Source organism: Lycium ferocissimum, chromosome 4, assembly GCF_029784015.1.
Source record: "Lycium ferocissimum isolate CSIRO_LF1 chromosome 4, AGI_CSIRO_Lferr_CH_V1, whole genome shotgun sequence".
Classification (NCBI taxonomy): domain Eukaryota; kingdom Viridiplantae; phylum Streptophyta; class Magnoliopsida; order Solanales; family Solanaceae; genus Lycium; species Lycium ferocissimum.
In genome coordinates, this window is record NC_081345.1 from 25,446,279 (window position 1) to 25,462,036 (window position 15,758).

Genomic DNA, 15,758 nt, shown 5'->3' on the forward strand with positions numbered 1-15,758 from the left:
AATATGTTGCATTAAGCATTCATATATCTATCTACATCATCTTTTTTCTTGAGAGCTTTTCGGAGAAGAGGAAGGAGTAAGCTTGTAAATAGGGGAAAAGGAACATGTTAGAAGAGTTTAAAGCACTTGATGAGATTTGAACTACGCACTTAAGTGATGCAGGTAGAGTGAGAACTAGTGAGATGCAATCCAGATCTTACTAAGTCCTTTTAGTTCTTGTATAGGGGCAATCATGGCATATAATACAGTTGCAGGACGAATACAGGAATCTTTCCGATGAATGGAGTGTCGTGGACATGTTTGGGAAGGGATTTCTAGCAGTGTTGTTTGGCACAGAAAACCTATACATGGATTGTCCCTGTTGCAAAGCCATGTCAAGGAGAGCAACTAACAACCATCTTGTATAACTTATCACCTGGCAACCATCTCTAATTTTAGCGACCTTCAATGATGAAATTTCCAAACTGTGAAGTTACAAATTCCATGCTTCATAACAGTGGTGAACCCTTCTTCTACTAACCTTTCCAAATGACTAGATGAATAACATTTTCTACAGCCACAACAAACGACAGATAACTCAGCCCCACATAGACACAGGGAATGAGAACTTGAGTCTGAAACAAAAAGGAGAAGGATTGAAGAGACCAGGGGTTATGAAGCATTGCCAGGTACACAGCATGGCTAGGACGCCTCATGGAAGTGCATTATGCAGTCTTTAACATAAATACAACCCCAGCAGCGTCTAATAACAGAGAAGCATCTCTAGGTAGCACATAAAGTTGATATCCCTCCACAAAACAGTATTGCAGCAACAATAATTGCAGCACTTATATCCAAGCAAATATGCAGCTGTCATTCCTAAAGCTAGGCAAGGTAAAGGCTCCAAAAGCTCCAAGTAAGTTTAATGGGCTTGTCGAATAAGGAATCTCACGAGAAAATGAAGTATACAGAAATTGGTAACTTGGATAGTCTTGAAAGATCATTCTTGCAATCTTTACACATCCAAACTCCCATCATTGATCCACATATACGTCAACATATGAAACATGACCGTAGTTTGAGAGAGGAATTTGGTGCCACCATCTGTTTGGTGGCCAACAAGAGGGAGGGGCTTGCATAGTGGAGATTGGTTGTTCAGTAAGGTGGAGATGTAAGTAGCCAAAGTTGCTCGGAATAGTTGACCATGGTTAATTGGGAGTTCAGATGGAGTTTAGCACCCTCATTCACAGAGCACTGAAAGGGAAAACTAGAAACGGAATAAAAGATGGAAGCTGGTAGCAAGTCGGTCTTCAGAAAATGAACAATGTGGCGCTGCAATTGAGAGAGTGCGTTCTTGCAGCAGTCCAAGCGATTGCCACTAACTAGCATCCCTCTTGTGAGGAGAAAACTTTCATCCAGGATCTTTATCTTTTGAGTCAAACCCAAAGTGACAAGTCCTCCTTTAGGAAATAATAACAGAAGACATAAGGGGAATGGAGCATGGCAGAAAGACCATTTCCTCTACCTATTATGAAGTATCTTTCTTGCATAAACATAGTACAAGCCCAAATCTAACTCCTAATATACTTGCTATTATAATGGCTAGGTATTATTTTTTGGTGATAGAAACCAATGCATGATGAAAAGCTTTGTGTAAACTGATAAACTGAATGAGCAAAGAAACAGATACTAGTCATCTGTATTCATTCCGAAATGAGAAAAGAGATGTAATCTGCCACGTAAAGAAATTACTTAAATGCAAGGTAAGCAAACACAAATTATAAATATGTCAGATTGCTTTCCAACAGGGACTAAAAGAAAATCAAGTTCAACATTTTCTAATACTCTAGTAAAATACTTCAAATAGAACTATACAACAAAGAGCAAGTTCCATTTGCAAAGCAATTAAAATCTATAAACAATTCCAAATACTAGTGCAATAATTTCCCCAATTAGATAAGGGAATAAAGACAAGCCAAACATTAAAATGCTAGCGAGGGAGGACCTGAAGCCTTCTCTATAGTCTGGAGAAGCAACACATCATCGTAGGTATCACACTTTACGTTACAGCAAGCTCATTCATATATACATCGCATACTAAGAAATAAAGTACTAATCATTAACTATATACTCAAACTAATTAGGAGACAGTTCGAACCTCATGTCGAAGAAGCAGCCTTAATAGCTTTCTGCAACTCACTCTCAACATCACTAGCTCGATTCCCATTGGAAGCAGTGTTCTTCTTCACCTCTTTCTTCACAGTCTCTCCCCCACTATTCTTCTTATTCCTCCACTGCTCAAATCCACCCGAATTCTCAACTACTTGCCCACCTAAAAACTCCCCCTCATTAACATTCTTCCTAACAACATTCCCCATATGCATTTCTTCCAACCTATGTTTCATCTCTCTATTCTCTCTTTGCAGCATTTCCAACTCCTTTTTCATCCAAAAACACATACCTTTCAACAACTCGGTATCGCCAAAACTATCATCTTTCTTCTCCTTCACCTCCTTAACTTCATCAACTCTCTTAATCCCAATCTTATTCACACTCAAAAAAGGCATCCTGTTCCCCAAATCCTTAGGAAAATTCACACCCCAACGACAATCCATCATAACCCTTTTCGTTAAAGGCATCTCCGTTTTCGCCATTACAGCAATCCCTTTAAAGACTGAATCTTTAGCATAATCCTCCATTGAAAAGTCCTTAAAACTCATTGGCCTTTCTAAAGGAACGAACCCAAATGAATTCCCATCACCATTCTGCTTATCAACACCACTAGAACCACAATTCAGGTCAGAAGTAGTGCTTTTTCGAAGCGAAAAAGAACCCAACTGGGGTTTAAAAAGAAGGGTAAAAGTGGGATTTTGATAAGGTTGAACAGGTGAAAAGTTAAAGTTAGCAGAAATGACTAAAGGTGAGTTCTTGGTAGAACCAAAAACCCCAATTCCAGATTTGAGGGTAAGGGTTAAAGGAAGGGTAGTGGGGGTGGTGGGGTTGGGTGGGGTGGTGGGGGTAGTGGAGTAGGCTAGTTTAAGTGTGGGACCAGAAGGGAAACAGGTGGCAAGTGAAAGAGAGAGATCAGAAGGGTGGTGAGTGGTGGTGGAAAAACAAGAAAGGAAAGGAAGGTTAAAAATCGAAATAGGGATTTTGGCACGGATGAGAAGTGGGTTGGTTTGTTGTTGTTTTTGGTGGTTGTTTGGGGATTGAGGTTGTTCTTGGAGTTTCAGTGAGAGCTTCATTTTTGTGTGTGTGTAAAAATGGAAGCTTTTTGGTTATGGAGGAACTTTGTCTTACCAAGACTGTGAAGCATAGAGGCATCGGGGAAGATATTGTGTCTTTACATGTTATGTTGATGTTGATTGGGCTTTAAGTATTGGGCCTAAAGCTATTTTTGAAGACAGCCCACTTTAATTTGGAATTCTATACATGCAAAGTTGGATCTACTGTAAATTGGGAGATTTGCTGACAAAGATCGAAAGTGCTCCCTTTTCTCTATTTTATAGAGTCAAAACCGCTCAGGAGTATACGTAAGGGACTATTTTGAATATACTGCCCTAACATACCCTTTTTATTATTTTTCTTGAGATTTGCACAAATATAATCATTTTGCGCTTATGTTTAAGTTTTCGTCTGTTTAAATTCTTTTTAGCAAAAATAGGTTGCACACGAGAACTTGGAGTTTGTGGGTCAGTACTTAGGCACAAGTCCTAGCAGATCATCGAAAGTTTGAATGGATGGACAAAAATTTGCCTTGCCACAAGTAACGGCAGATCAACAAATTATTCATAAGTCCTAACGGATCATCAACATTAATGGATGGGAAAGAATTACCTTGCCACAACTCTTGACGATCCCCCAAACTTTTATATAAAAAGTGCCCGACTTTGGAATAAACCACATGGCAAGTGCTTATATGTCACAAATGTTCTTTTGCTAGTCAAGGATCATCAACATGATCTCAAGTCTATGTCGAGAAGAATCAACATTGACGAAAACAAAAACAAAGAAGAAAAAGGAGAATGAGGAGAAAGAATAACATGCCTCCAATATTCCGCTTGTGAAGCAAAAAGTTAAGACTTGTATTTTTTAGGCTGAAAACATTGGCAACTCCTTAAATTTGTCAAGAATGTTAGTTAGACATTCGAATTATGGTCTATTCCAATTAAGCACCTGAACATATGATAAATTATTTTATTAGATACATTCGGCTCAAATTTTAGAAAATTTTTAGAGCATGTTTCAAGCGCTCATTACGTAGTCACATAAAATATGCCACATTCCTTAATTATACACATCGGTATCAATTGGGATTGTTGATAAATAATAAATAAAAGCCAAAGAAGCCTTTTTAGCTTTAAAAATGGCTTCTTTGCACAAAATCTTGATTCTTGTTACCCTCATTTCGTCAATCCTCTGTTTTTTCTCCTCACAGACCGTCAACGCTAACAACTATTTCTTAACGCAAGCTTGCAAATTGACCTCCAATGAGCAAGTGTGTACAAACATCCTTAAAAACGACAAACAAATCACATCAACAGTTGTAACAAAAAAATTGGACCTCCGATTAGCAATCATAAAATCAATTGTAGTCCAAACAAAAACAATACATGACTACATGAAGAAGAAAAAAAATGAAAAATTCAGCGTACGACTCTTGTGAAAAGGAATGACTCGGCATAGGGCCTGGTTTCAAGAGGATTCTAGAAACTACGACGAAGAACAAAGGGTATAAAGAAGGTACAAATGACTATGATTTTCACGATGTGGTGAAGTTGCCGGAAGATGTAAAACGATTTTAGAGCAGTTATGTCACACCCCAAAATCCATCTTGGACGTAGGCATCCGATGCTATGACCAACACCAGAAGTACCTTATAAAATCAATAAACGTCTAATATCTTTTGATAATCTTTCGACATTTATTTAAAACAGTCATTTATGGCTAACCGAAAGCATACTCATACTTATAAAAATCAGCGAAAATGTAATAGAAATAAGATGTCATAAAATGTGGCAAACACCCCAACAAGTCATACAAGACTTCAACAATCTACCCACAATACTGACAACTATCTATGGAGCTTCTAAGAAAAATAAATGGATGGACTAACCTCGGGACGCAACCTGAAAACTAAAAGCAATAAACTAAGATAGAGGGGTGTCCCACAAACAAGCATGTGGGCTCTCCAATAAGTCTGGAAAGCAGCAAGTTCTCCTACTCTATACGCGTATCACGAACCTGCTCTTCGTCGTTACCTAACATAACATCAAAAACAACAATGGTATGCCTGGGTACTCAGTGAGTGTCTAAGGGGCAATAGTTAACATGTCAAAATAATATAGTAAAATCAGTAAAACAAATATCAATGAAAACAGTTCGAAATCCAGATATAGTGTAAGCCAGTAAACATAGTAAAATTAACAGTAAAAGCCAAGACATAGGAATTTATCAATTTCAACTTATTATACCGTTCATCTCATTAAGGCCCTCCCTTTCGAACTCAAGATCACCACAACCACTCACAGGCAACCAAAAGATCAGCACATGCTTACCCATGGGCGAACAATCATTCGATACACCAGGGCTATTATCCCACATAGGCTAATCGTCCTCTGAACTAACGCATCGATAGATACACCGGGCTACACGCCTCGGAGGTCAATTGTCCTCTGGACTGATACAACAATGCTCAAAAATGATAATTTAGGATCCATAACGGCTAATTGTCCTCTGCACTAGCACAGCTTGCCCATACAGGTCCAAACACAAACAAATACAAGTCATGACATATTCACCGAATCATCAATCATGGCTTATAGCTGAATTCACTTCTTAAGTCATCTTCTCACAATAAAGTTATTTCAAATCATAATCAATTAAGAAACCTTAATCACTTATTCAATTTCAAGTTCAAGAAAACTCATTCAAAGGCAAAAACATATTTAAAGTTTCAATCTTTAAAAAATAAGTTCAATCATCCAATAATGGGGCAAAACACGTTCATCGCTATAATATAATTCGTATAAGGTTCGATATGGGCTTGACCCTAGACACGCATGACCTTGTTCAAATATCATCTTTAGTTAGAAAATAAGTTCAACAAAGATCAACCACCAAACGAGGGTTTCAACGTGTACAACAATCAAAAGAGGATTCTCAAAAACCAATTATGCTTTCAAAGTATCTGTAAAGGTAGACATGTTTCAAATGACGTTTTCAAAGTATAGATGTATATCAAAACATTTTTGAAAAGGTAGACATACTTCAAAAGAGGATTTTTCGAAATCTAAACATACCTCAATTCCGCTCAAACGTATTCCTCCAAGTTCAACAATCGTTCTACAATGATTATTTATGAAAAATTTCAGAACTTCAACCAATTTCTAGGAGTTCGTGTCAAAAAACATGTTGTTGAATCCCCCATGAATCACCCATGGATTCTCATTGTTTCTAATACCCTACACTAGTCTAAATTCTCTAATTAAAGAACAAATAACATACCTTTAAGAAGTTTCCTTCAATTTCTCTTTCTTCGATTTTCAAGAATCTATGATTTTGCAAGATGAACTAGTGTTAATTTTATGTTAGATTGATGTAGTAATGATATAAATTGATCAACAACTTACCTTAGATGATTTGGGGAAGCCTTAGGGTTGTTTTCTCTCAAAAAGTCGGCTAAAACGAAGCAGTGAAGGATTTTGACGAAGTTAGAAGCTTATATAGTTCGGAACCAGAAAAATGGGGTCGTGCGAGGGTTGTGCCTCGCACGCCCATTGCACGTCACTGCCTGTGCACCACCCCTGCATCACACAAGGCCAAAAATTGGTTAGAGACATGAAAATTGCGCGCCACCCATTTGACGCACTGGTGTCCCGACTGCCGACGACGTTCAATAAAATAGGCATAACTCCTAGCACAGAGCTCCGTTTGAGCTAGGCCATATATAGTTGGAAAGTTATTTAAAAAATATACAACTTTCATGTTTTAACTTTCTCAAAACTCCCAACGAATTGTCACGTAAACAGGCTGGAAGTCAGACTTGTCATAAACTTAGTCGATTCTATTGAATCTTAGGCACCCCACTATTCGTCTTGATTTTAAAACAACTATTTCCACCCAAAATCATCCTGATAGGACTTCATATCGCTAATATGTCACATTAATACACATTTAACACATGGACACCTAACTCGAATTTACATAGTATTACAAGTTATAGCCAAAAAAATAATTACAGAAAGCCACAGTTTTTCAAGAACAACATGTGTCAATGCTTCTCTCACTTTAAGTTAATCAAATATTTATCTCTCTACCCCATTTGGAATCTCTGATCAACCATCTATTTGGGCTCTCCAGTTGTGGTGAAATTTAAGGTTTTCTACTATATTTATTAGGGAAAACGACAAAATAATCAATTTTTTGGATGGTAAAAAGTTTTGCATGATAGGTAATTCTGCTCTGATACCACGTTGAAGTGTATGACCATCTTATCTTAAGCTTTTAGATGAGATGGTCACACACTTCAACATGATATCAGAGCAGGCGAGGTCGTAGGATCAAATCTCACTGTCACTCATAATCATATAAAAGGAATTCCCATGTGTTTGGTCATAAAAATATCAGGTTTGCATGTGAGGAGCATGCACAACAACTTCTCCATTTTTTTTTTTGCCAGAAGTGTCCAATCCGTATCATATGTTCAGATGCTCAAACAACACAAGTCATGATTCGAATGTCTAAATAAAATTTATTAACAATTTAAGGGGCAATTGATGTATCAAACCTTTTTTTTTTTTAATTCTATTAAAAGTTTGGCTGAAATTTTTATATTTTGAGCCAAATAAAAGAATTTTCCCAAGATAGCGAGAAATGCTAGTCATGTTTTTTACTAGGTTGATCCCAAAAAAAAAAAAAAAAAAAAAAAAAATCTAAGAAATTAATGAACTTTAAAAAGTAAAAAAGTATATCTTTTTACTTTTAAAAAGTGTCACATGGAAAAAAATCCAGTGACCAGCGAGTGTGTTCGCTTTTTTAGAATGAAATCGTGCAAAGGATCGAGACTAATAAATAACCAAGTAAAGAGGTGTATTGACACAACTGATAATTTAGATGTGCAACTAATTATTTGTTTTCAAGTTTACATTTTTTTTCCCATGTATTCTGCCTTAATAAAAGATTTTCTCTTTGACGTTGATTGCCACCTACCAAATAAAATATGGCATTGATAATTATGCACTCATTGAGAAGGTCTCTAGTCCAAATAATTGGAGGAGGGGGTGTGTCTTAATATATTTATTATAATAAAATAATAATTTCGTCTCTAATCAATCGTTATTGTACGTAACTAATATTGTAAGTAATATGTTGTTTAGTATTTTATGTGGCATTATTTTTCCTATCTTTCAACTAAATGACAGTCGTTTTTCCATCGTGATTATAGTGATCCTATTTATTATTCTCTCTGGTTCAAAATAAATGAGCCTTTAGCACACCTCTTAAGAAAATACTAATTTTTAGGGAAAAAAAAGAAGAAGATAGTTTGACTAAACTACCTTAATTAAATACTATCTAATTAATATATCTTCTTGATTACATAAAAACTCATTTATCTAAATAAGTATAAATTTGGAAGAAAATAATTAATTCCTTCTTGATTATGTAAATGGACACTTGTTTTAAACCAAAATAAAAAGACTAAGTGGGCACTATTATAAACCGGAAGGAGTATATTATTTTAGTACAATAACATGTGTGATCCTATCAGATAAGTACAATAACATGTGTGATCCTATCAGATATACACATTTTTTCGACAAGCAAATAAATATTAAACAGACAGCTCATTCTAGTAAAATCAAGTCTGATCAGCTTCTTGAGAAGGCTGAAAATGGAGCATGACATGGGATGGTTTTTCACAGTTTTGATGGTTGGAATTGTTGCCCTTTTTGGTTTCTTGAAGAAGGCAAATGAATGGTTTTGTGTTAAGAAATTGGACAAAAATAAATGCATTTTACCTCCAGGTGATCTAGGCTGGCCTTTTATTGGTAATATGTTGTCCTTTGTCAAGAGTTACAAATATGGTGACCCTGAATCCTTCATCTCTTCCTTTACCACCAGGTCTCTATTCATTCCTTCTTTGTTTTAGTTATATTGTCAGCAGAGGTGTAGTTAGAATTTGAAGCTTATGAGTTTGAAATTCTAGTTCTTTTTATAATCTGTGCATATTGAATGATTTTATAAAGAGAAATACAGGGTTTGACCAAAACTAGCTATACTCTAGCTCTGTCTCTGATTGTGTGATTATTCGTATAATTTTACTCGAAAATAGGTATGGCAATGGAGGGATGTACAAGGCGTTCATGTACGGAAAGCCAAGTATTATTGTTACAGCACCAGAAACATGCAGGCAAGTCTTGATGGATGAAGAACATTTTGTGTTGAGTTTCCCGAAATCCGTGACAGATCTAACAGCAAAGAGAACATTTCACGGAGTTACAAGGCAGCAACACAAGCTTCTACGACAGATAACGACTGGTTCAATTATAGGTCATGAGGCGTTATCGGTATATGTTGACTACATAAGGAAGATTGCTATTGCTTCATTTGATAAGTTGGCTAGCAGGAAAGATCCTATTGAGTTGCTAACTGAAATGAGAAAGTATGCATCTCAAGTGATCATGACAGTTATTATGGGTACACAAATTGATCAGAAATGGTTTGATGTTGTTGAAACAGAGTTCTCTGTTTTTGTTGATGGAATTTTTGCCCTGCCAGTAGATCTACCTGGATTCTCTTACCACAGGGCACTCAAGGTTAGTTTTCTACTAGACAAAATACAGTTTTTCTTCTTGATCCATAGTTATATACTCCCTTCGTCCCAAAATACTTGTCAGGTCTCACTTACTTGAAAGTCAAACTACATGAGCTTTGACCAATTCATTATGATATTTCATCATATTGATGTGAGAAAACTTGCAACATATAACTGTTCACACAGTTTTTGAATATCTAAACTTTAATTTTAAAATATTAAATTAATCTAATTCAAGTTTATTACAAAGATTAATCATTGACTCTCGAGAAGGGAAACATACCAACTATTTTGGGACAGAGGGGGTAGAATCGACGAGTTAATACACTACCAGAAGGTGCAAAACTTCAAGAACAGAACACGAAAATTGTTTATTTCATAGCCACCCCAAGGGAAAAAAAATGAGCAGTGTTACATTAGTTTCTCTTCGTGGTTGCAGGCTCGAGAGAACTTAACCAAGATATTTCAAGCAGCAATAGATGAAAGGAGGATCAAGAATGCTAGCGATAAATCTAGAACAAAGAGGAGCATTTTGGATTTATTGCTGGAGAGCAAAGATGAGGAGGGAAGGAAATTCAGTGATGAGAAGATTGTGAACATACTAATTCTATATTCCTTTGGCGGCCAGATATCCACTGCCCCTACAGCTACGTGGGCGCTTCTCTACCTGCAAGAATATCCAGAGCTCTTGCAGAAAGCTAAGGTCAAAATAATGGACAAGTTTATTGTTTCTGTTGCTTTTTAATTTTATCACAATCAAAATGTTTAGTGTTAAGGTTTTCCAATAAGAGTTTAGTGTGGTAAAAACTTCCTGTATAACTTTAAATAGCTTGTTCTATATATTCACAAATTTCATCAAATTTGACTAGAGAGGATATACCTTACAGGAAGAACAAGAGGATATCGTAAAGAGAAGACCATCTTCTCAAACCGGGCTAACACTCAATGAGATCAGACAAATGAAATATTTGTCCAAGGTAAGTTATAATCAACATAGGAGCAATATGCTAGCTATACCTATAGATGCTTATCTAGTCCTTTTAAAAACAAAAAAAAACTTAATTATTATTGCACTCTTAAATATATTTTTGCCTTTATAGGTAATCGATGAGACACTACGTCTTGTTAATGCCTCATCACCACTCTTCAGAGAAGCGACAACTGCTGTTAAAATGAACGGTGTGCACGCCATCTGCACAGTTTGTCATGTTCTGCCTGTTCTTTCCAATTTCTCCTCCACCCAGTAACTGAATACGTAAGCACAGTAATGTACTTGGATTTTTTGTTGATATCATAGGCTACACTATACCTCAAGGATGGAAGGTCTTGGTTTGGACAAGGAATGTACATATGGATCCTAACAATTATCTGAATCCTAAGGAATTTAATCCTTCAAGATGGAATGTAAGTTGGAGCACTGCATTCCATGTCTTAACAAAAGATATTTTATCGATATAAGTGATTACAGGACAAGTCCTTATATGACAATTGACAAGTGTCTTCATTTTGCAGGATCATGAGACCAAGCCTGGGCAGTATCTTCCTTTTGGAGCCGGACGCAGGTTTTGTCCAGGTGCAGACTTGGCCAGGCTTGAAATTTCAGTTCTCCTACATTATTTTCTTCTCAACTACAGGTAAATATTCTGTTACCTCTTATTCATCAAACATCCACGTAACTTTATGCAAATAAAGTTGCTTATTACTTCTTAGAAAAGTATAAATGATGATTAAAGATATGAAGAAAGAGAGTTCTAGCTTGTCATGAACTCATGTTTAATCATTTGAAACCGAGGTCAGTAAGGTGTGTTGGCAAAACTTAGTGAAAGTTTTGACGTGCAGGCTTCAGCGGCTTAACTCAGAGAGCAAGGTGCAATATTTTCCAACGATCAGGCATACTGACGATTGCTTGGCAAGAATTAGGAAGCTGTCGGCAGAAAATGCATGAAGAATATTGCTTCTTTGAACTTCAGCTGATGCCTTGCTTGAGCAGTTTGAAAGTCACTATGGAGAAATTATGTACATAACTGAATAAATGATTTCACCATTCTGATGGTCTTTTATTTACATATGAAGCAATGATGCAGTGTGCCCATGAAAGAGAATGCTTCACATGTATTTTCAGAAAACATGCATCTATGTAACAGAGTGAAAATTGTCTAAAAAGAATTGGAAGATGAGATTAAGAGGGTAAGATGGTATTAATAACAAAAAACTGAATTATAAAACTGCATAGGCAAAGACGTTATGAGACAAGGGGACAGTGTTTTGATGCTTGCAGAACTTTATTAATTGACTGGAAATTTCTATAACAATATCAACCTTAAGCACACCAGTTAGTGACTATCCTCTTCTTCACAGAATTTTGTGTACTCTTTGGAACCCATCAAAGATTCTAATTCTGATGGACTGCTTGGCTTCACTTTAATCATCCATCCATCTTCATATGGGCTTGAATTCACCTTAATTGCAGAAAGTAACAAAGGACACATTGAATAAGATAATACAAAGATGACATTTGAACAAAACTAGAAAATGAAAGGAAAGAAAAGAAAGTAGCAATTGAACTACTATCAATCAGGGTAATTACCAAGCCAGGCGCTTCAGTAAGCTTTGTGTTGACCTCAACAATCTCGCCCGAGACAGGACAATTAATGTCACTTGTGGCTTTGACACTTTCAACAGCTCCAAAGCTGCTTCCTTGAGAAACAGAACCACCAGTTTCTGGCAAATCAACAAACACTACTTCTCCAAGATGGTCCTGGAAACATCAAAATGTTCGAAAAATTGACGTTTGCTCCTAGATTATGTACATCTCTTAACTGAACACTACAAAAAGAACTGGAATTCCCAACGGATTTTACTAATCATCTACATTCATTGGTAAACTACTAACAAATTACTAATGGATTAGAAAGATCATCATGTTTTTTCTTCTATAAATTCATGGACAAGCATGAGTAAACCATAGCTTTTGTTGGCATTGAGCTATACATATATTACTCATTAGTTGATTTATTCAGATTAGCATTTGCAATCCCCTAGAGAAAATGTGTCTTTAACTTCTTTAATACAAGCTTTGGCCAAAAATGTGACTTGAGAAACTAATACCAACATAAGTATATGAGAGAAACAGAACAGGTCATCAAACAGGGCTAAAGTCAAATGATCGATATCATATCACCACAAGGGCTAAAGCAGCTTATAAGTTATGGATTCACGTGACACTAGCTTTTGTCAGGTATTTGTATTAAGAAATCCACTAAATATATAGTATAAATATTTGTCCGTGAACCCAATTATTGAAGTATATTAACTTGAAGTTATTGTAGAAACCCAAAAACTTCAAATCCTAAATCCGCTGATCGACAATATTCCATTTGAGAAATGAATTAACTTCTATACGCTGGGAATGTAGAGAAACTTTTACACTCAGGTCGACTAAAATATATTGCCAGTACAAAAAAACTTTACACTATCAGCGTATATAAGTTAAATCCAGAAGGAATACATATATATATTAAGTGAGCATTAAGCAGAAGAAGACAGTACCTGAGCATGATCAGTGATGCCAACAGTGGCCACTGAACCTTCATGCTTCACCCATTCATGTGAAGATGCATACTTCAGCCCATCAATTACTGCAAAGCCAACATATCTGGGAAATTTAAAGCAAAAAGAAGAAAAAAAAAATACTACTAACTCTGCAAGTGAGAACTTAGACCAAATGCAAAATTACCAGTTGAAAAGCATCTGGAGATGGAAGGGGCAATTAGATTGTTGGTTCTGGAGATTCTTAGTGCATTGGCTGTTGAAGAAGCCCACATTCTCAAAGCCATAATTTTTCTATATTTTTTGCTTCACAAAGAAATGAAGATGAAACATTATAGGAGTACTTGCTTTATGTACTAGTGGTTTTTATTATCTTGGATGAACGGTGGAAAATAGAAGCCTCATCCTATGAACTCCACTCTGTGACCAAGTGCTTTATATCTCCTGTTAGTAACAACTAATAACGGTAAAAATAACTGGAAAACTGTGGCTGTAAAATCTAGTGCTCAAGATATATATATATTTTTTTTTTTAAAAAGTGCTCAAGTTATGAGTAGGCACTGGTACACACCAAACTAATAAAGCCATACCACATCCATTATTTGTTATAAATTAATTTGTTTTATGTAACCATGATTCAAGCAATTTTCTTTTATTTTTCCCGGTAATCGGTATTATATTCGTTTTGGAAAGCGATTGATATGAATTCACTAATCAACTAGTTACACTTCAATTCTGAACTATATTTAAAGTTTTATCGCCCCTCCTCAACAATGTACCTGTCTTGGAATGTCTTTGTTTAGAATAGAAAGCTCACCGAAGAAAACTAAATGTAGTAGCCAGTAGGAATCAAATAAAAATCTAACAAAACTTCAAATTTTAGAATAAAACGTTTTAAAATGTATTATGTTTAAAATTTTGCAGCGGGGATCTAATCCCTTGCAAACATTGCAGTGGGAGTTCTATTTATAACAAGAGGGGGAGAGGGGGTTCATAGCACATAACGTTATCAAAATTATTTATATATATTTACCAGTAAAAATATCCGCGCTTTGCGCGGTCATAAGATATATTAGTACGTCTACAAAAATAATAAGCATGTCATTAACGAATTTGGATAATAGTTTAGACACTAATACACTCTTCTATAAAAATAAAAAAAATTAGATTAATTCATATGCTACTTCATACTCAAGTGTATGAAATCATAGATTAGTTCTTACGCGACTTAATTTTGCACAAAAAACATCTTATGACTTCTAACCACCATATACATAAAAACATCAGAATTCTTCATAGCTGTATATTGAGAAGATAACAATCCATAAAAATGAAATGCACATTTTTTGATTAATAATAAAAAGTGTTAATAGTCAACAAATCAGATATAACTTTCTTTAGTTCCAGAAATGCTTGGTAAGAATTATGTTTTTCTAGTTATCATGAATTGCATCCGCGGTCAATTCAGTACTTGTAATCACTAAACCGGTTACATAAATTATATTCTGCCTTTAGTAATCAAACTATCACTTATTATAATAAGAAAGCAGGACTAGAACATAATTAAGTACCACATAGAATTCATCTAAGAATGTCCATCTCTAAAAGAATTTAGAGCAACCATTCTAAACATGGTTTTAAGTTTTAGGCTTTTGTAAACTTGGGTAAAATCAAAATTAACAGCGGTAATGCAACTCTAAATCTTTTGATATGTAAAACTATTGAATGCACTCATATACTCACTGTCTATGTAAATATGAGTTCAACTCATAATTAAAATGAGTTTATTGTACGTTAAAACTATTTGAATACAATCAATTCACTCTTTTTCATTTGCATTAAATGTCGGACCCTAAACCAGATGCATAAAAAATTTAACACAAACCTTCCCATATGCAACTGCTCAAGAAATGATTACAATAAAAAGCAAAAATCATGTATTTCTATACAATGAGACAATTTTTTTTTAAAAAGAGACCATAACACATAACTGCATAATTTTTTTTTACAAATATCAAACATAAATAATCCAGACAAATTCATCTGAAAGATCATGCTATTTATTCATGAGACTTACACAAATCGTAAAAATTCGCAATTTTCAAAGTGAAAGAAAAGGAAGAAGAAATAAACCATATAGCCTCTTTTATGCTGGATGTCTGTATATTCTTTGAGTTGGTAAGCAAAACTTGTTTTCATAGCTGCTCCAAATTTGCACGTTATTTACATCCTCACCATTTTGTTTATTCACCTTCACATAATTCATTTCTACTTTGCTGTAACAGTACACAAATCAACTTTTTTGTGTTCTCTTCTATTCTATACTTCAATCACAGTCCAAAATAAAACTTTTTTCACTCAAATGCCTAATTCTCTCCCTGTTCAAAGTTGTTTAAACTCTCCCCCGAGGAAT

The 15,758-nt window shown here is 35.3% G+C and overlaps 3 protein-coding genes across 4 annotated transcripts; 1 reads left to right on the forward strand and 2 right to left on the reverse strand.

Annotated features, from left to right (window-relative positions):
- Nucleotides 1-2,138: 2,138 nt before the first annotated feature.
- On the reverse strand, nt 2,139-3,224 carry LOC132053870 (uncharacterized). The gene has a single exon (XM_059445965.1). It carries the CDS (start codon nt 3,222-3,224, stop codon nt 2,139-2,141), a length of 1,086 nt encoding a protein of 361 aa, XP_059301948.1.
- A 5,570-nt stretch (nt 3,225-8,794) lies between these two features.
- Nucleotides 8,795-12,252, forward strand: LOC132051947 (beta-amyrin 11-oxidase-like). Of its 2 annotated transcripts, XM_059443232.1 has the most exons (8): nt 8,799-9,102; nt 9,314-9,797; nt 10,236-10,499; nt 10,684-10,773; nt 10,897-10,975; nt 11,094-11,200; nt 11,309-11,430; nt 11,636-12,252. In XM_059443232.1, exons 1-8 carry the CDS (start codon nt 8,873-8,875, stop codon nt 11,739-11,741), a joined length of 1,482 nt encoding a protein of 493 aa, XP_059299215.1. In that variant the 5' UTR covers nt 8,799-8,872; the 3' UTR covers nt 11,742-12,252. The 2 variants fall into 2 exon arrangements, with proteins under 2 accessions (XP_059299216.1, XP_059299215.1); XM_059443233.1 differs by lacking the exons at nt 11,094-11,200; nt 11,636-12,252 and having other exon boundaries at nt 8,795-9,102; nt 11,309-11,431.
- LOC132051948 (glycine cleavage system H protein, mitochondrial-like) lies at nt 11,971-13,691 on the reverse strand. The gene is made up of 4 exons (XM_059443234.1): nt 13,533-13,691; nt 13,346-13,434; nt 12,384-12,554; nt 11,971-12,255 (listed from the first exon to the last, which is right to left on the reverse strand). Exons 1-4 carry the CDS (start codon nt 13,630-13,632, stop codon nt 12,130-12,132), a joined length of 486 nt encoding a protein of 161 aa, XP_059299217.1. The 5' UTR covers nt 13,633-13,691; the 3' UTR covers nt 11,971-12,129.
- Between the last annotated feature and the right edge of the window lie 2,067 nt (nt 13,692-15,758).